Below are 18,703 nucleotides of genomic sequence, written 5' to 3' on the forward strand. Positions count from 1 at the left end.
GTAAAAAGCTCATAATGTATTCCTGGTTAATGTTATTTCCAACCATGGCCCTCAAAAGTTGTGCTCTTTTGAATGTTTTGACCTTTGACCCTGATAACCCTGCTCAGCAAACCAAACCAAAATGTGGATTGCAGTCTCTCTTGGTCCATAACGTATGTCAGTGGAGGCTGCTCATAATGGTTGGAAAGGAAGGAAGGGCACAGGAGAGGGTGGTATTGGTTCCACAATTAGTTATTTACACTAATTACTGAATTACTACATGGTTTGATGTAATTCCACAAATTCTGCTCCAGCCATTACCACCAGCCCGTCCTCCCCAATTATGGTGCCACCAACCTCCTGTTGTGTAAGTCATTGTCAACAAATATATGCGCAGGTATTTGGGGCCGAACTGCATTTCCCATCGACCATCAGTTCTGGTGACGTAGACAGTAACAAAAAGATTCCAAGATGGGGCTTGAAAGTACTATGGTCTGGTAAGGGGAAAATAAATTGTCATATGTATTATTATTTAAACTAAGTAAGAGGAAGAGTTTGTTTAGTTTAATGTGAACGTGCGTCTTTTTTTTTATCATTAAATTGCCGCTAACATGAGTTATGTAAACACGTCCGGCCAGCAATCCTAGCCATTTTCCTGAGTCATTTTTGGCTTGCTAATGCTAGCTTCGCTATGACATGCAACGGTTATGATTGCAATAAAACACTTCAGAGAATTTAGAGCAGCTTAGTTAGCTAGCAATAAGTTGTTTCAAGTAAGGTCGTGATAGATTTTGCCAATGTAGCAAGCATTACACCCCGAAACTGTTATCGTTAGTTAGTATTCTTTGTTATTTGGTGAACAAGGCAACGGTTTAAACATAAGGTTCCGAAAACGATTACCTCAGTCTTTGTTTCTGCCTATTGTAAGCTGCTCTGGATAAAAGTTTCCTATGTCAACATCGACAACATTCGCTAACTATGCACTTCAATATGTCCCCTACCATCAGTCTGTCTAGGGATTAGCAGTAGTATGGGAGAAGGGGGTAAAATGGAGAGTCCTGGTTGGGGAAAACGTTTGGCAGAATGTTACTGTTGCCAGTTAAAGGGCACACTTAGATGCACGTTGCAGAACTGCTTGCTAAAATTCTAATAGTTATAATTTGTGACAAAAAGCAAGTATAGTGTAGAGCATCATTGTACCATCTAAACCACTGCGAAATATATTTCCAATAACCACATATTGTATTTTCAGTTTTGAAGCTGGTGTAGAAAACCAAACGTAAAATAGTTGATTTCAATGAGAATTACATAACTCACATTTCTATGTGAATTTGGTCTGTGTACCCAAAAACGTACAAATGACAGCATTAACTAATTTATGCAACACTGTTCTAAATATAGATATAATACCAGCCACCTTGTCACTGTGCTCTAATACAGGATTTCCCAAACTCAGGCCTGGTGCACGTTTTGTTTTTTGCCCTAGCACTACACAGCTGATTCAAATGATGAACTCATCAAGCTTTGGTGGTTTGAATCAGCTGTGTAGTGTTAGGGCAAAAACCTAAATGTGCACCCAAGGAGGGGCCCCAGGACCGAGTTTGGGAAACCCTGCTCTAGTGGGCCTACATCAGGGATGGGCAACTCCAGTCCTCGGGAGCCTAGTTGGTGTCACACTCTTGCTCCAGCTAACACACCTGACTCCAATAATCAACTAATCATGATCTTCAGTTTAGATTGCAATTTGTTTAAATCAGCTGTGTTTGATAGGGATGGGGTGGAAAGTGTGACACAACTCTGGCCCCTGAGGACTGGAGTTGCCCTCCCTGGCCTACATGCTACACTGTGTAATGTATGTACTGTGTTGTCTGTGCGCCTCAGTGTGGACAACAGTGAGTATATGAGGAATGGAGACTTCCTCCCCACCAGACTTCAGGCTCAGCAAGATGCTGTCAACATTGTGTGTCACTCCAAGACACGCAGCAACCCAGAGAACAATGTGGGCCTCATCACCATGGCCAAGTAAGGAGCTGTGTGTGTGAGATGTGTCTTTGTGCTTATCCTACGGTCGCAACAAAAAAATTAAACATTCATCATTTAGATATTACAGGATGCCTGGATACTTGTGATTTTATTTTTAGTGATTGAGTGTAAGAAATGTGTAGTAACTATTGTTCTCTGCGCAGTAACTGTGAGGTGCTGACCACGTTGACTGCAGACGCGGGGAGGATACTGTCTAAACTGCACGCTGTCCAGCCCCGTGGAAACATCAGCTTCTGCACAGGCATCAGAGTGGCACATGTATGTATACTACACAATAATACAATACAATTTCATCTTATTGTATGTCATGACACTAAACCCTGTGTCCTCTCCTCTCCCAGTTGGCTCTGAAGCACAGACAGGGGAAGAACCACAAGATGCGTATAATTGCCTTTGTGGGCAGCCCAGTGGAGGACAACGAAAAGGATGTGAGTGTTCTATCAATGCAGTGTGTGGCGTGTGTTGATAACTGCATGCATGTCCCCTCTGACATCATTTCCTGTCACATTCTCTCTAGCTGGTGAAAATGGCAAAGCGTCTAAAGAAAGAGAAAGTCAGTGTGGACATCATTAACTTTGGAGAGGAGGTACCAAATATCTTACCTAATATTTATCTGGTCTCATTATTTCTTTATAGGCATCACTGTCTCCCTTATATAAACTCCTTTTGGTCTCCAGGAGGTGAACACAGAAAAGCTGACGGCCTTCATCAACACTCTGAATGGGAAGGAAGGAGCAGGGTCCCACCTTGTGACAGTGCCTCCAGGCCCCAGTCTGGCTGATGCCCTGCTGTCCTCTCCTATCCTTGCTGGGGAGGGAGGAGCCATGCTTGGCCTGGGGTCCAGTGACTTTGAGTTTGGAGTGGACCCCAGTGCAGACCCAGAGCTGGCACTGGTGAGAGGGGAGGACTAGATGGGTTGATCATCCTCTCTCACTCTTGTTTTTACGCTTTCTAGTTCTCTCTCATTGCCTCTTTTTTGGATGATTATTATCGTATACTACAATCTTCCTCCTTTGAACTTTTTCTGCACTCTGTGCCTTCTCCAGGCTCTGAGGGTGTCTATGGAGGAGCAGAGACAGAGGCAGGAGGATGAGACTCGCAGGGCAGCAGTGGTGTCTGCTGCTGAGGCCGGGGTTCCCTCGCCTACCGCTGACGGTGACACAAATACACAACTCTCCATCTACACCCTGTACACATAACTATAACCCTCCACCTACAAACTAATCACTCATCTATAACTGGCAACCAACCAATGCCTATACACCATTATCTCTCTCCCCTCTCTGTACTTGGATCTTCCCTGGAGGGAGGCACTGCATATGGGGGACTAAACCGTTAACCTCCTCCTGTTCCAGAGTCAGACGAAGCTCTGCTGAAGATGTCAGTCCCCCAGGCTGACACGGCCACGCCCGCTATGCCCGACTTCAGCCGCATGACAGAGGACGAGCAGATTGCCTACGCCCTACAGATGTCCATGCAGGGTGGAGGTCAGTGACATACACCTGTTATAACCAGCCATAGCCAGTTATAACATGGCACAGTCAGTCTAACATCTGTCCTATCCTACCCAGCAGAGTTTGGTGCAGAGTCAATGGACATGGACACAGGAGCCCCTGTAGACTCAGAGGGTGCTAAGGTACGGCCAACTCTCACACACCACTGAGATGAAAGTGTACATGTGTAGCGGACATACCCGCTTGTTACACATGCTCAAAGGCTCTTGTTTTTCTAGCGTATGTTAATCTCTCTCTGCAGGATGAGGAGGACTATGATGTGATGCAGGACCCAGAGTTCCTCCAGAGTGTCCTGGAGAACCTACCGGGTGTCGACCCCAATAACGAGGCCATCCGGAATGCCATGGGCTCGCTGGCCTCACAGACAGGATCCAAACCTGACAGCAAGAAAGACAAAGACGATGAGAAGAAGAAATGAACATTTACACAGTAAACATAATAGATACCCTGGCGTTGACCTGTTGACAATGGCTCCTTTAATATAATAGTTGTGCAAACTGTAACCTCAAATGACCTCTAGGTTTTTTTTGTATCCCATACTCAAACAGTTGAACAGGGCTTTCTTTATCTTTGTTGTGTCAAGGTTAATGATGCATGTTGCCTTTAAAAAAAATAAAAAGTTTGTACTAAAGTGGGACCTTATATCAACCCAAGCACATTCAGTAAGTGTACATTTATGTCCTGATAATAAATAAATTTACATAATTCAAGAGAACACCTCGGCTGGTTGTGGAATTTTGTGCCAATGTTGACATGCTGTACACATACTCCTAAAGAGGGGATTGATGTCTACACAACAGATGTGGTGGAATATGGACTTGACATTTAGTATAAAAATGTCAGATAAACATTGAATTTATTGCAAACTATCCCTGTGTAACTAGGTCTTTCTGAAAAGCCATGCTTTGTGAAACACAAAAGATGCATTGTCTAAATTTTGTCCCTGCAACACCACAAATGCAACAAAAGCATGCCCTTGGCTTTGGACGACATTGCGACATAAAGGTTATTTGATTGTACCACTGCCATTTTCAGGAAATGATAGCCAACACTCGCCAGAGCAAGAACAAGGCATTACAATATAACACGTATGTACGGCAGGAGTGTGGAAAACAGCTGGCAAATTGCATACACATCAGCTTCCAAAGTCGACACGTTATGAACCTGGCAGGACCTATCTCCCCCGTCGTTTCTGGTGACGAATAACTCATGCGTCAAAAAGGAAAGTCGGGAACCGAAGAGCCAGGTAAACAAACCACATTTCCTTCACATTTAAAACTAGATATACATTTCTGCTTGTCACATATACCCGTATAAGCCACTTATTCAAATGAATGTCCTTAAATAATTTCCAATTGTAAGGTTTAAATACCTGAAAAGCAGGCGTTAAAAGGCTTCCTTGCGTTGACGACGACGTAGAAAATTCTAGCTAGCTAAGTAATGTTAGCTACGCTAGCTGGTCGGGGCAATGCTAGAAGGGAACGTAACTAGTTAGTGTATGTGTGCCGAGGTGGTTGACAGCTCAGTGTGGTAGCGAGCTACATAACTGAATACACAGTCTGTCTGATAACGATAAAATATCCACATTTTGTGTTCTCGCAAACTCAGCGAGAATAGCTAGCTAGTACAGCTGCACTGCATGAAGCATGTGCAACAAGGGGAGAATAACGCTGTCTGAAAACTAGGCCTAGCTATCGGTCTTGCTAGCTGCCATTGCTGTACTAACTTGTTAACATTAGCTCAGTAGCCAGTTTACACGAGGGCAGTAGGGGAACTTGAACTTTCAAATAAGTTTCTAACTTCCAAATAAAGTGGTTGCTTCTAACTGCTAACTCATTCAACAAGTTTGCCAGGTTTGAGGTTTATTGGGATCTAGTAATTTACTTACATAGCTACCTGAAATATAGGCTATTCAACATTGCAGTTCAACATTATGATGATGCACGTTCAAAACAGTAAGTCACAACTACTTTGTCATGAATTATCAAGATTCATAGTATTCGGTCCTGCCTCAGGCTTTGGTTGGGTTGGGGACAACAGTGTTTATTTCTCACTCCTGTGTGTCAGTTCTGCAGGTTTTGTAATCCGGGAATGGGGGACATGAAAACCCCAGATTTCGACGACTTGTTGGCAGCCTTCGACATTCCAGACATCGATGCCAAAGAGGCCATCCAGTCTGCGCCGGAAGAGGGTGGGGAGGGGTCAGGGAAGGTTGGGGGCAGCGTGTCGGGGGCCGGGGTTCCCTCGCCAAGACCTTCCAGCCCCACTGACTCCCCTCCCAACTCCCAAAGTGAGCCTCCAGTGGTCAGTGTGATTGTTAAGAACAGGGTGAGGCCTGACTCCTATGAAGAGACTGAGGAGTCAGATGAAGAGGATGGGGACAGCCCTGGGGGCAGTGGGACAGACCCTGAGGTGGAGACTGGGATGGGAGTCAAGGGGGGCCTGCTGAATTCACAACTGGCTCCTAGGATGCCTGGTCTGGTCTCCTCAGAACCTCTCCTCCAGAATGGGTTTGAGGGGTCCACAGTCACTCTGGAGCCCAGTGTGAGAGGCCAGGGGCTGGGCCAGGCCAACGGGGAGCTCTGGTCAACCTGCTCCCCTCCTACTGCGAGTGAAGGAGGGGGCAGCATTGGAGGCGCAGGGGGGTCGGCCTGCACAACCAAACATACAGTTAATATTCTCAACAGACGGAAACCTCTCTCCTCTCATACCTCTGCTGGTCCTATAACCTCCATATCCTCCTCATCATCATCATCATCCTCACTCTCTGTCAACCCACACCTCTCTCCCTCCATCCTGAGTGAGGACACTCTGTGCCCTCACGGAACTCTTTCCCCCCCCCCTCCCTCCAACGGAAGCCTGAGAGTGGGGGTGAGGCGCATCATGGACTCAGATGAGGACGACTCTGAACCGGATTTGGGAAGCCCGCTAGTGATCCAAGAGAGCCCAGATTCTCCCATGTGCTCCCCTCCCAAATTTCCACGCAGACACCGCCAAATGTCCTCTTCAGAGCTGTTCAGTTCCCCAACTCCCTCCTCCCCTCCTCTCCTCTCTTGCCCTCCTCCTCTCTCCTCCAAACCCCCTCCCTCCATCTCTCAGACATCCTCCATCTCTAAACCCCCCCCTCCAGATGAAGTACCCTCCACCCCCAGGTCTCCCTCCCCTCCTCCTGCCCAGGCCCGTCAGTCCTGGCTGGCTGCCGCCCTCAGTAACCCCAGACCCATCTCTAGCCCTGTGATGGAGGAAAGAAACCCGGAACATGTGATCGAGGAGAGGGACTCACCAGAGAGCCCCCCGTCTGACCAGACAGGTTCTGCTATGTCCACTGTGTCCAAGAGGAGCTCCAGCCCTGCACCAACCTCAGCATCAACTCCACAGGGGGCTAGAGAGGGAGAGGAGCCCATGGAGAGTGAGCCTAGCCTGGGGTGCAGGTCAGACAACAGTGAGAAGATGGAGGTTGTGGATGGAAGACAAACAGGAGACACGGAGACGGCTCCGGTCAATTCTACGACAACACCAACAGCCCCCGTTCGCCCACTCAAAGTCCGAATCAAAACAGTCAAGACCCCTACAGGCAGCATCACCAGGACAGTGACACGAGTAGCATCCAAAGGAGCGGGGGGGACCCCCTCAAAAGGCGCAGATGGCTCCAAACCCTCCCCGGGGGGTCGTACAGTGCTCAGCCGGCCCAAGAGGGTGGCATCTCAGCAGCCTCCGCAGCAGAAGTCAAAGGGTGGCAGCCTCCTGCCTGTGTCTACACTCCAGGATGCAAGTACCGCCATGTTGATGGCCGCCAGCAAGGCCCAAAACAAGATGGCCGCCGACAGCAACAAGCCCAAAGTGTTGGCTACGGCTGTCAGCATCACCAAGTCAGCAGCCCTCCCCTCTGTCTCTCCCGCCTCTTCCTCCTCCCCCAGATTCAGTCCAGGGGGGGCCGGCGTGCGCAGCCTGGGTCAGAAGACCCTGAATGGAGGTGTGTCTGTGTCCCCCTCCCCCCTCCTCACCCCTCAGGGGGGCAGTAGACCAGCCTCCATAGTGAACAGTACAGGAGCCATTATCTCCAGGAGCCAGTCCAGTCTGGTGGAGGCCTTCAACAAGATCCTCAACAGCAAGAACCTGCTGCCCAGCTACAGACCAGACCTCTGTACACCACTACCACCGGAGTGGGACCTGCCTCTGCCTGCACAGGTAACAGACCTAGGTCTATATCAGGGGTATTCAACTCTTACCCCATGAGGTCCGGAGCCTGCTACTTTTCTGTTCTACCTGATAATGAATTGCACCCACCTGGTGTCCCAGGTCTAAATCGGACCCTGGTTAGATGGGAACAATGAAAAAATGCAGTGGAACTGGCTTTGGGGTCCGGAGTTGAGTTTGATGGGTCTATATCAGCATGGATTCAATATTGCACTAGTAGTGGTTGGGGTAAAAGCGGATGTCCAATTTCTGTTAGACTTTGTGTTCAGTAGACCAATAAATCGCTCTTGTTTATGTTGTGTGTTTTTTTATGGTCACACACCAGATAGGTGCAGTGAAATGTGTTGTTTTACAGGGTCAGCCATAGTACTACGGCACCCCTGGAGCAAATTAGGGTTAAGTGCCTCGCTCAAGGGCACATATTAATCCCCAAAGGGGACATTTGATTGCGCCAGCCAATACATACAAGACCAATGAATATGCATTGTATCTAGAGACATGTCATCGACATAGGTATCGTATTCATGTTGTTCTTCCTTTGCGTCGCAGGGCTACCGCTGTCTGGAGTGTGGCGATGCGTTTGCCCTGGAGCGCAGCCTGGCCCGCCACTACGACCGGCGGTCCCTGAGGATCGAGGTGACCTGTAACCACTGTGCCAAGCGGCTGGCATTCTTCAACAAGTGCAGCCTGCTGCTCCACGCCAGGGAACACAAGGAGAGGGGATTGGTCATGCAGTGTTCCCACCTGGTCATGAGACCTGTCAGTGTAGAGCAGATGATAGGCCAACAGGACACCACTCCCATCGGTGAGAGAGACTATGTGCTATTACCTTCATATCTCACCTAGGACTGTATACATACAGTGCATTCGGAAAGTATTCAGACTCTTGGCTTTTTCCATGTTTTTTTTAGTTTACAGCCTTATACTTAAATGGATTAAATTGTTTTCCCCCCTCAATCTACACACAATACCCCATAATGACAAAGTAAAAACAGGTTTTTAGAAATGTTTGCAAATGTATAAAAAAGAAAATAATGAAATATCACATTTACATAAGTATTCAGACACTTTACTTTGCAGAAGCACCTTTGGCAGCGATTACAGCCTCGAGTCTTGGGTATGACAATACAAGCTTGGCACACCTGTATTTGGGGAGTTTCTCCCATTCTTCTCTGCAGATCCTCTCAAGCTCTGTCAAGTTGGGTAGGGAGTGTCGCTGCACAGCTATTTTCAGGTCCCTCCAGAGCTGTTCAATCGGCTTCAAGTCCGGATTCTGGCAGGGCCACTCAAGGACATTCAGAGACTTGTCCCAAAGCCACTCCTGCGTTGTCATGGCTGTGTGCTTAGGGTTGTTGTCCTGTTGGAAGGTGAACCTTCGCCCCAGTCTGAGGTCCTGAGCGCTCTGGAGCAGGTTTTCGTCAAGGAGATCAATGTACTTTTCTCTGTTCATCTTTCCCTCGATCCTGACTAAGCTCCCAGTCCCTGCCGCTGGAAAACATCCCCACAGCATGAGGCTGCCACCACCGTGCTTCACCATAGGGATGGTGCCAGATTTCCGTCAGACGTGACGCTTGGCATTCATGGTCTGAAAGTCCTTTAGGTGCCTTTGGGCAAACTCCAAGTGGGCTGTCATGTGCCTTTTAATGAGGAGAGGCTTCCGTCTGGCCACTCTACAGTAAAGGCCTGATTGGTGGATTGATGCAGAGATGGTTGTCCTTCTGGAAGGTTCTCCCATCTCCACAGAGGAACTCTGGAGCTCTGTCAGTGACCATCTGGTTCTCCGTCACTTCCCTAACCAAGACCCTTCTCCCCCGATTGCTCAGTTTGGCCAGCTCTAGGAAGAGTCTTGGTGGTTCCAAACTTCTTCCATTTAAGAATGATGGAGGCCACTGTTCATTTTTTTGGTACCCTTCCCCAGATCTGTGCCTCGACACAATCCTCTCTCTGAGCTTTACGGACAATTCCTTCGATCTCATGGCTTGGTTTTTGCTCTGACATGCACTGTCAACTGTGGGACCTTATATAGACAGCTGTGTGCCTTTCCAAATCATGTCCAATCAATTGAATATACCACAGGTGGACTCTAATCAAGAGATGTTTGTAGAAACATCTCAAGGATGATCAATGGAAACAGGATGCACCTGAGCTCAATTTGGACTCATAGCAAAGGGTCTGAATACTTATGTAAATAAGCTATTTCTGTTTAAAAAATTTCATACATTTGCAATTATTTCTAAAAACCTTTTTTCACCTTGTCATTATGGGGTATTGTGTGTAGATTGATGAGGGGGAAAAATAATGTGATCAATTTTAGAATAAGGCTGTAACGTAACAAAATGTGGAAAAAGTCAAGCGGTCTGAATACTTTCCGAATGCACTGTAAAGCATCTCAGAGTAGCAGTGCTGAACTAGGATCAGATTTGACTTTGAGATCATAATGAATATTATATAACCGGGGGGACCTGATCCTAGATCAGCACTCCTACTCTGAGACGCTTTATGAATACTAGTGCAGCGCTGTTTATCAGTACCTATCTACTCTCTTTTCCTCTCACTCTTTTTTTCCTTTTACCTTTCACTCCCCTTCCCCTATATTCCCCCATCTATCTTCCCTTATCTATATTTCCCCCATCTATCTCCCCGTCTCTCTCTATGCCTCCTTCAGGCATGCTCTCTCCCTCCCTCTCCACCTCCTCTGTCCCAGCGTCCTCTGCTCTGGCTGTGACTTCAGCAGTGACCCCGGCAACCCTGAGCCCCGCTCCCCAGCTGCAGCAGCCAATCATCAGTAAGAAGGCGACAGAGCCGGTGCTGTACACCAATAACAAGTGTCCTGAGTGTAAGGTGCAGTTCTGCAGCAAGGCTGAGGTGGCTGCCCACTTCCAAGAGGTCAAACCAGCCCTTAACACTGTGAGTAGAGCAGTGTGTGTGTTCAAAAATCCACCGAACTTTTTCAGTCTAGACACTGTATGTAATAGCTTGTTTCATGGCTTTTGGAGTACCTGCCTTTACTGACGTGTGCACCCTCCTTTCCCCATCTGTCTCTCTCCCTCCAGTCCTGTACGGAGTGTTCTCCTCCCATGCTCCTTCCTAACGGCTGCAGTGCCTCTGCTCACGCTCGCATCCACAACCCCCGCCCCCCCTACGTCTGCCCAGAGTGTGGGGGTGTGGCCAAGCAGCCAGCCTTTCAATCCCATTTGGAGGAGGCCTGTCTCCATTTCACACGACGCATCGGATACAGGTGACCTTTCACCCCTCACTCCCTCTGTGGTTGAAACAAACCTAGTTACTCCCGTAGACACTGATCTAGGATTAGATTACCTTCCCACCAAATAGGGCTGTAGCGGTCATGAAATTTTGCAAAAGTCGGCCGGTCTCAAGGAAATTGACCGTTAATTAACGTAAACATGTGCACCTTTGGAACGTCAATATATAAAAAAGTATAATAAATCTATGTAATGTACACCATCACAATAAATTGATTATTTATTTTAGTCAGGTCTAAAACATTTTGATATGAAGAAAATGTATTTCCGAAGAATAAAATTTGAGTTGGGCTACTGTAGGCCTATGCTATCTGGATATGCTCCATGCCATAGGCTGTAGGCTTGTTCATTTAGCTGACAATATATGCCTTTTATTTTATATGATTTTATAGTAAGAACAGTATAATTGATGATTTGAGAAAGGTAGCAAAAAAAGCTTGCGCTCTGTTCCTTGCCTCGGGCTGCACAGCTGTTCTCTCATCAAGTGATCATATTTTCACCCATCAGACTATTCTCAATTTAATATTCTCTTTACTAATATGTACAATTTATTTTGATTTAGAATGGCTCATTATCACAGGGGCAGGGGAAAAAGACATGTCATCTGTATGCACTCCAATAGTGAATGGAGGCTGCGCGCTTTCCCGCAGGTCCGTTTTGTAGGCTACTTGGGTTTTATAGCAGAGCATGTGCTTAATATGAGCAGCTGAGAAATAAATATAACAACACTTATTTCACTCCACACAGGAGCATGCTCCGGCTGCCCTACAGGCATGTTCTGGCTGCCCTGCAGGCATGTTCCGGCTGCCCCGCAGGCATGTTCCGGCTGCCCCGCAGGCATGTTCCGGCTGCCCCGCAGGCATGTTCGGCTGCCCCGCAGGCATGTTCCGGCTGCCCCGCAGGCATGTTCCGGCTGCCCCGCAGGCATGTTCCGGCTGCCCCGCAGGCATGCTCCGGCTGCCCCGCAGGCATGCTCCGGCTGCCCTACAGGTCCTATTCTGCCCAAACTCTGTATGCCATGGGTTCTCCAACCCCGTTGCTGTAGCTACCCAGTGCTCCATTTGAGAAACCAAGTGAAATCTGTTTGAGAACATCGATAGTGACATATTTTCGCAACGAAACATATTTCACTAAACTGTTGACAGCTCGTCTGCACGCTGGAGAGAAGGGAGGAGATGGAAACGCATGGTGGTGAGATATTCTGTATAGCTAAAGGTAATGTGTCACCCAATTAATTATGAAAATATAAAAAATGCCCTATTACTAGGCTATTCAAAATCAAATTCACTATCATTGTAGGCTAACTGTAAGCTGCCCTGCACGATAAATGACGCAACAGCATGGCCTAGGCCTATAGGTTCTCTCCCAGACTCATGGATAGAAATGTTGGAGCGTAGCATAAGGTAACCAGTACATCCAGTATCCATAATAATACAGCCCACACTGAAAGGCCATTACTAGAATTAGTTTAATATTTTCCATTGATGTCAGAGTGGTTAGAGGGACAATGGAGCCCTGAGTACCAGGCCATTAGGACCTGATGGGGGGACAAAAGAGCCCGGAGTACCAGACCATTAGGACCTGATGGAGGGACAGTAGAGCCCTGAGTACCAGGCAATTAGGACCTGATGGAGGGACAGTAGAGCCCTGAGTACCAGGCAATTAGGACCTGATGGAGGGACAGTAGAGCCCTGAGTACCAGGCCATTAGGACCTGATGGAGGGACAATAGAGCCCGGAGTACCAGACCATTAGGACCTGATGGAGGGACAATAGAGCCCGGAGTACCAGACCATTAGGACCTGATGGAGGGACAGTAGAGCCCTGAGTACCAGGCCATTAGGACCTGATGGAGGGACAGTAGAGTCCTAAATACCAGGCCATTAGGACCTGATGGAGGGACAATAGAGCCCTGAGTACCAGGACATTAGGACCTGATGGAGGGACAGTAGAGCCCTGAGTACCAGGCCATTAGGACCTGATGGAGGGACAATAGAGCCCGGAGTACCAGACCATTAGGACCTGATGGAGGGACAATAGAGCCCGGAGTACCAGACCATTAGGACCTGATGGAGGGACAGTAGAGCCCTGAGTACCAGGCCATTAGGACCTGATGGAGGGACAGTAGAGTCCTAAATACCAGGCCATTAGGACCTGATGGAGGGACAATAGAGCCCTGAGTACCAGGACATTAGGACCTGATGGAGGGACAGTAGAGCCCTGAGTACCAGGCCATTAGGACCTGATGGAGGGACAGTAGAGTCCTAAATACCAGGCCATTAGGACCTGATGGTAGTTAGCGACTTGAGAACTACTAACACTTGTCCAGAGTGCATAAGAGGAGATTACCATGACTCAACAATTACGTGGTCATGACTTGTGACTGCCAGTGTGTCGGTAATATGGTCACTGCAACAGCCCTACCACCAACCCATGCTTTAACCATTAGGAGGATGAAGAAATATCTGACCCTGAATCAGTGTTTAGGGACAACATCTACAATGATATTTCTCTCTGTCTGCAGGTGTTCTAGTTGTCAGGTGGTGTTTGGAGGGTTAAACTCGGTCAAGTCCCATATCCAGACGGCCCACTGTGAGGTGTTCCATAAGTGTCCCAGCTGCCCGATGGCCTTCAAGTCCTCCCCCAGCGCCCAGAGCCACATCAACACCCAGCACCCCACACTCACTGGAGGACAGGCCAAGTATGTACACACACACACTGGTTGTGGTCTCAGATTTTTACATAATTTTTTATTTAACTAGGTAGGCCAGTTGAGAACAAGTTCTCATTTACAACTGCGACCTGGCCAAGATAAAGCAAAGCACTGCGACACAAACAACAACACAGAGTTACACATGGAATTTACAAACAGAGTCAATAACACAATAGAAAAAGTATATATACAGTGTGTGCAAATGGCATAAGGAGGTAAGGCAATAAATAGGCCATAGTAGCGAAGTAATTACAATTTAGCAAATTAACACTGGAGTGATAGATGTGCAGATGATGATGTGCAAGTAGAATTACTGGTGTGCAAAAAAAGTAGGTTGTTGGATGGGCTGTTTACAGATGGCTGTGTACAGCTGCAGTGAGCGGTATGCTGCTCAGATAGCTGATGCTTAAAGTTAGTGAGGGAGATATGTCTCCAACTTCAGCCATTTTTGCAATTTGTTCCAGTCATTGGCAGCAGAGAACTGGAAGGAAAGGCAGCCAACAGAGGTGTTGGCTTTGGGGGTGACCAGTGAAATATACCTGCTGGAGCGCGTGCTACGGGTGGGTGTTATGGTGATCAGTGAGCTGAGATAAGGCGGGGCTTTACCTAGCAAAGACTTATAGATGACCTGGAGCCAGTGGGTCTGGCGACTAATATGTAGCGAGGGCCAGCCGACGAGAGCATACAGGTCGCAGTGGTGGGTGGTATATCGGGCTTTGGGGACAAAACGGATGGCACTGTGATAGACTGCATCCAGTTTGCTGAGTAGAGTGTTGGAGGCTATTTTGTAAATGACATCGCCGAAGTCGAGGATCGGTAGGATAGTCAGTTTTACGAGAGTATGTTTGGGAAGGAGAGTTGACGGTCTAGCCAGACACCTAGGTATTTGTAGTTGTCCACATATTCTGAATCAGAACCGTCCAGAGTAGTGATGCTAGGCGGACGGGTGCGGGCAGCGATTGCTTGAAGAACATGCATTTAGTTTTACTAGTGTTTAAGAGCAGTTGGAGGCCACGGAAGGAGTGTTGTATGGCATTGAAGCTTATACCCTTCACTCCTTCCTTACAGGATGATCTACAAGTGTGTGATGTGTGACACGGTATTTACCCAGAAGCCACTGCTGTACGTCCACTTTGACACCCACCTAGTCAAGCAGAAGGTGCACGTGTTCAAGTGTCCTGAGTGCCCCAAGCTCTACGCGCAGAGAAGTTCCATGCTGGAGCACATCAAGGTACATCTATGGGTTCCCCTCTCACACAGTCCTTCTCCAGACTGGGTTTGGGTCAGTCAGTTGTGTTGATATGATATGTAGCTTAACTTTCCTCCATCTCTCTATCTGCTGTGTTCCTTTCTCTATTCTCCTCCCCCTTCCCTCGCTCAGACTACTCACAGAGGCCCTGCGGTCAAACAGGAAGTTCCCGTTGCCATGGCGCCCTCCCCTGCCCCTCCCCCCCGGGTGCGGAGCTCGGTGAAGACGGAGAGCTCTGACGGAGAGGAGTGGGGAAGGGAGGAGGAAGAAGAAAGGGATGGAGAGAGCAGTAAGACAAGCCCAGGGTGGAGCTGTGCTCCCTGCCACGCCCGCTACGCTGACAGAGAGGACTACATTACCCATATGGCCGAGCAGCATGGCAAGGTCAGGAACACAGACTGCACATGGACTACACATAAAGACAGTTAAATGTTTCATGCAGTAGTGATATACTGTTTGATGTGCAGTACAGTAGATTGATTCTGAATCGGTTCTAACTGATCAGTGATCCATTGTATCTTCTGACCCTCTAGGTCAGGCCTACTCTACTGCCGGCCCACGGGCCCAGTCCCGCCCAAAATTAACCCCTAACTGGCCCTTAAACAAATCACCTAATCACCACAGGCCCAATCCTCACTTGAGAAAAGTTATGCTTAATACGTCACTTACGTTCTTCCATCAAAATACGATCAGAGTTTATTTATGCTCAACTTTGAGCTCCCCAGGTGTTTCTCAAGTTGGGATTGGGCCCGATCATATAGGTTATGAAGTCATATCATGTATATCTCTAAAGTTCTGGCGCACAGTCACCTCTCACATGAAGTGGAGGGATCCAGGAAAGTTTGCCCTCTTTTTTTTTTTCTTTGAAGAACAGATTTTCAGCCGTTTTTCTCAGTAAGCATCATTGTCTTTAGTAGCCTTTCTGTTTTTAAACTAGGGAAACTGAGGGGACTGTTCACTGTAAGGTGCCTGTGTTTTGTGTAGATCCTGAAGAAGTTCCCGTGTAGTCTGTGTGAGAACTCCTTCTCCTCTACGTCCAGCCTCAGACGCCACATCAGAGTCAAACACAAGGGCATCAAACGAGCCTTCCACTGCCGGTGAGTATGCACACTACACCCTAACCCCTACATACCCTACCCCCACGTCAGAGTCTAAATGAGTCATCCACTGCTATTAAGTATGCACACTACACGCTAACCCCTATACTACCCTACAACAGCTGTATCTCACCTTAACCCCTACACTAAACCCTAACGTGTGTTTGTGTGTGTAGGTTGTGTAGTGAGGGTAAGAGGACGTTCAGCAGTAGACTGGTGTTGGAGAGACATGTCCAGCTGAGACACGGCATGTCAGCTCTGGACACAAAGGTACAGTTCCACTTTCTCTCACAACTACCGACTGAAGCCTTTATATAGGAAGACCGGTTATTAATGCTAAATGTCATTAACTCTAATTCTCTCTGTCTGTCAGCGAGGGAGGGGTGCAGAAGGGGCCGACAGTTCCTCGGAGCAGGACGGAGGCTCCAACCCTCCGTTCACTGTTTCAGCTGAGGAAGACGGAGGAGGAGGGTTGAAGACTGAGGAAGAAGAGGACGATGTGACCGAGGGCATCATCCCTGCTAAGAGACCTCGCGTCACCTCCTCGGCCCCCCCTCCCCAGCCAGAGTCTGGGTTCCACTGTGCTCCGTGTGGCTTCACCACCGAGGACCGCGCCGTCTTCCTGGACCACATCCCCCAGCACCGCTCCGAGGCCCTGGGGGGAGGAGTCAGCCTGCAGTGTCTACAGTGTGGAGCCTGCTTTGCCTCCGCCCCCTCCCTCTCCCGCCACCGCTTCATCAGCCACAGGGTTCGAGACACGCCCCCTGACAACCACAGCCGTCACGGCCATAACGACCGCTCCCTGACATCATCGCCCGGCAACGGCGGTAACCACGGTGACGGGAGTCCCAGAGGGGGTTCCCTGCCGGGGTCTCCCTCGTCCTCGTCTCACCCCCCCACACCGCTGGGGGAGGACGGGGAGGGCAGGGTGGGGTGTAAGGTGTGTGGGAAACGCTTTGAGAAGGTTTCGGATCTGAACACACACTTCAGGACTCACGGCATGGCCTTCATCACCGCACGCAAGACAGACAAACCTGTCTGAGAGAAAAATGAGAGAGGGAGGGGAAGGTGGAGGAGGAGGAGAGAGACAGAGAGAGGAGATAATATTTTGGAGGGAAGGAGGGTGAGAGAGTACTATAAACTGCAGATATTTTAGTAAGAGAGAGGAGGTATGGGAAGGAAAGCTCTTCACTGTAAACCGTTCTTCAGCAGTGTGTTCCTGTCATCACTTATCCAACACACAAGCACATTGTGATAACAGTTGTTTTCATTCAATTCTTTCTTATTTAATTTTCTGGCACATTTGTCATATGGCAGCCATAACCTGTGTGTGTTTGTCTGAATGATTCTGGACGCAGTACCTCAGGTGCTGTACCTGTCTAAACTGAGGTAGTATTAACATCTCACTGAGTTGTAAACAGTGGAGGCTGCTGAGGGGAGGACGGCTCATAATAATGGCTGGAACGGAGCAAATGGAAAGGCATTAAACACATGGTTTCCATGTAGTTGATAACCATTCCACTCCAGCCATTACCACGAGCTCATCCTCCCCAATTAAGGTGCCACCGACCTCCTTTGGCTGTAAATGAGTTATTAAACGCATTATTACAGGTTATATTACCAAATAACACTTCCATTCAGAAGTGTACTTTTTAAAATGACAGTTAACCACCAGTCAGTCTACAGCTGAGTTCTATTAGGGTTCTGTTGTCCATCATCAACAGGGAATGTGACTGGTGTTGGAAGAGACTAGTCAACATGGGGGTGTGATTTGCTTATTGATTTGAATGTTTCAGTTTTCTATGGTTCATCCAAGCACAGAATCTCACAGTGGATTGGTGACAGCCACCACTGGGCTTTCTCTGTGTAGAGCCCGTCCCAGTTCTCATTCTCACTGTTGCATTGATTTTCTTATAGTTTGTTCATAGGCTTTGATTTAAGGGGTTGTGTATGTGCAGGTATTTGTTTTTCATTGTAAGCTCTGGATTGGCTTTGTCTCTTGAATGTTCTCCATTCTCATCCCCGTCCGTCTAACCATATAGTATGATCAGGGATGAGATTGGCTCCACAGAGACAGGCAGAGTATTCCTGTTGATCCGGCCTTGTAACATCAGGAATTCCAGATGAATCAGGAAACATCCCATCTCAAGATGACCCTGTATAACCTGGAGGGGTTGGGTTGGACCCTTCCATTACTAAAGTGTGGTTGTACTTGACCACAACTGAACCATAACCATGTAAATATGAGTACTAGACAGCTATCCTCTCTTTCTCTCTCTGAGAGGGAGGGAGGGTCCTGGAGGAGAGGTGTGAGGGGTTGAGGACAGTGATTGTATGCTAAAGAAAAGCATGTAAAGCGTGTTGAAATACAGTTAAAAACAAAAGGGGGGGGGGGTTTAACTTAAAGATTAGTCACCCAATCAGCGATGTTATCTCTTCTACTGTTTTGATAAAGGTATTGTGTGTGTGTCTCCAGCTAGAGTTTCTTCAGTCTTCAGAGATTACAATGTTAACACAGCCCTCTTTCCCCCTGTAACCCAATTCTATGTTTTCTTTCTTGCGTAGAGCATTTCTAATAAAACACCCAGAGATAGAATATAATAATCACTTTGAGTCTCATTTGAGCTTCTCTGTCAGTCGTAACAATCC

General features: G+C 47.9%; 2 protein-coding genes across 6 annotated transcripts; both read left to right on the forward strand.

Annotated features, from left to right (window-relative positions):
• The first annotated feature begins 368 nt into the window (after positions 1–368).
• On the forward strand, positions 369–4,251 carry LOC139573222 (26S proteasome non-ATPase regulatory subunit 4-like). 2 transcript variants are annotated; one of them, XM_071396444.1, is made up of 10 exons: positions 369–476; positions 1,861–2,001; positions 2,166–2,280; positions 2,364–2,450; positions 2,540–2,608; positions 2,700–2,915; positions 3,069–3,177; positions 3,378–3,509; positions 3,594–3,658; positions 3,778–4,251. In XM_071396444.1, exons 1-10 carry the CDS (start codon positions 451–453, stop codon positions 3,952–3,954), a joined length of 1,137 nt encoding a protein of 378 aa, XP_071252545.1. In that variant the 5' UTR covers positions 369–450; the 3' UTR covers positions 3,955–4,251. The 2 variants fall into 2 exon arrangements, with proteins under 2 accessions (XP_071252545.1, XP_071252547.1); XM_071396446.1 differs by having other exon boundaries at positions 3,597–3,658.
• Positions 4,252–4,570: 319 nt separating this feature from the next.
• LOC139573223 (zinc finger protein 687a-like) lies at positions 4,571–18,661 on the forward strand. 4 transcript variants are annotated; one of them, XR_011674563.1, is made up of 11 exons: positions 4,571–4,782; positions 5,604–7,724; positions 8,283–8,538; positions 10,399–10,640; positions 10,787–10,971; positions 13,520–13,696; positions 14,777–14,939; positions 15,090–15,341; positions 15,491–15,851; positions 15,942–16,054; positions 16,231–16,257. XR_011674563.1 is itself a non-coding variant. In XM_071396447.1 (11 exons), exons 2-11 carry the CDS (start codon positions 5,628–5,630, stop codon positions 17,094–17,096), a joined length of 4,248 nt encoding a protein of 1,415 aa, XP_071252548.1. In that variant the 5' UTR covers positions 4,573–4,782; positions 5,604–5,627; the 3' UTR covers positions 17,097–18,661. The 4 variants fall into 4 exon arrangements, 3 of the variants coding, with proteins under 3 accessions (XP_071252548.1, XP_071252550.1, XP_071252549.1); XM_071396447.1 differs by lacking the exon at positions 15,491–15,851 and adding an exon at positions 16,428–18,661 and having other exon boundaries at positions 4,573–4,782; positions 16,231–16,324; XM_071396449.1 differs by lacking the exon at positions 15,491–15,851 and adding an exon at positions 16,428–18,661 and having other exon boundaries at positions 4,573–4,782; positions 5,612–7,724; positions 16,231–16,324.
• The last annotated feature ends 42 nt before the right edge of the window (positions 18,662–18,703 follow it).

The sequence above is a fragment of the Salvelinus alpinus genome, chromosome 4 (assembly GCF_045679555.1).
Source record: "Salvelinus alpinus chromosome 4, SLU_Salpinus.1, whole genome shotgun sequence".
Taxonomy (NCBI): domain Eukaryota; kingdom Metazoa; phylum Chordata; class Actinopteri; order Salmoniformes; family Salmonidae; genus Salvelinus; species Salvelinus alpinus.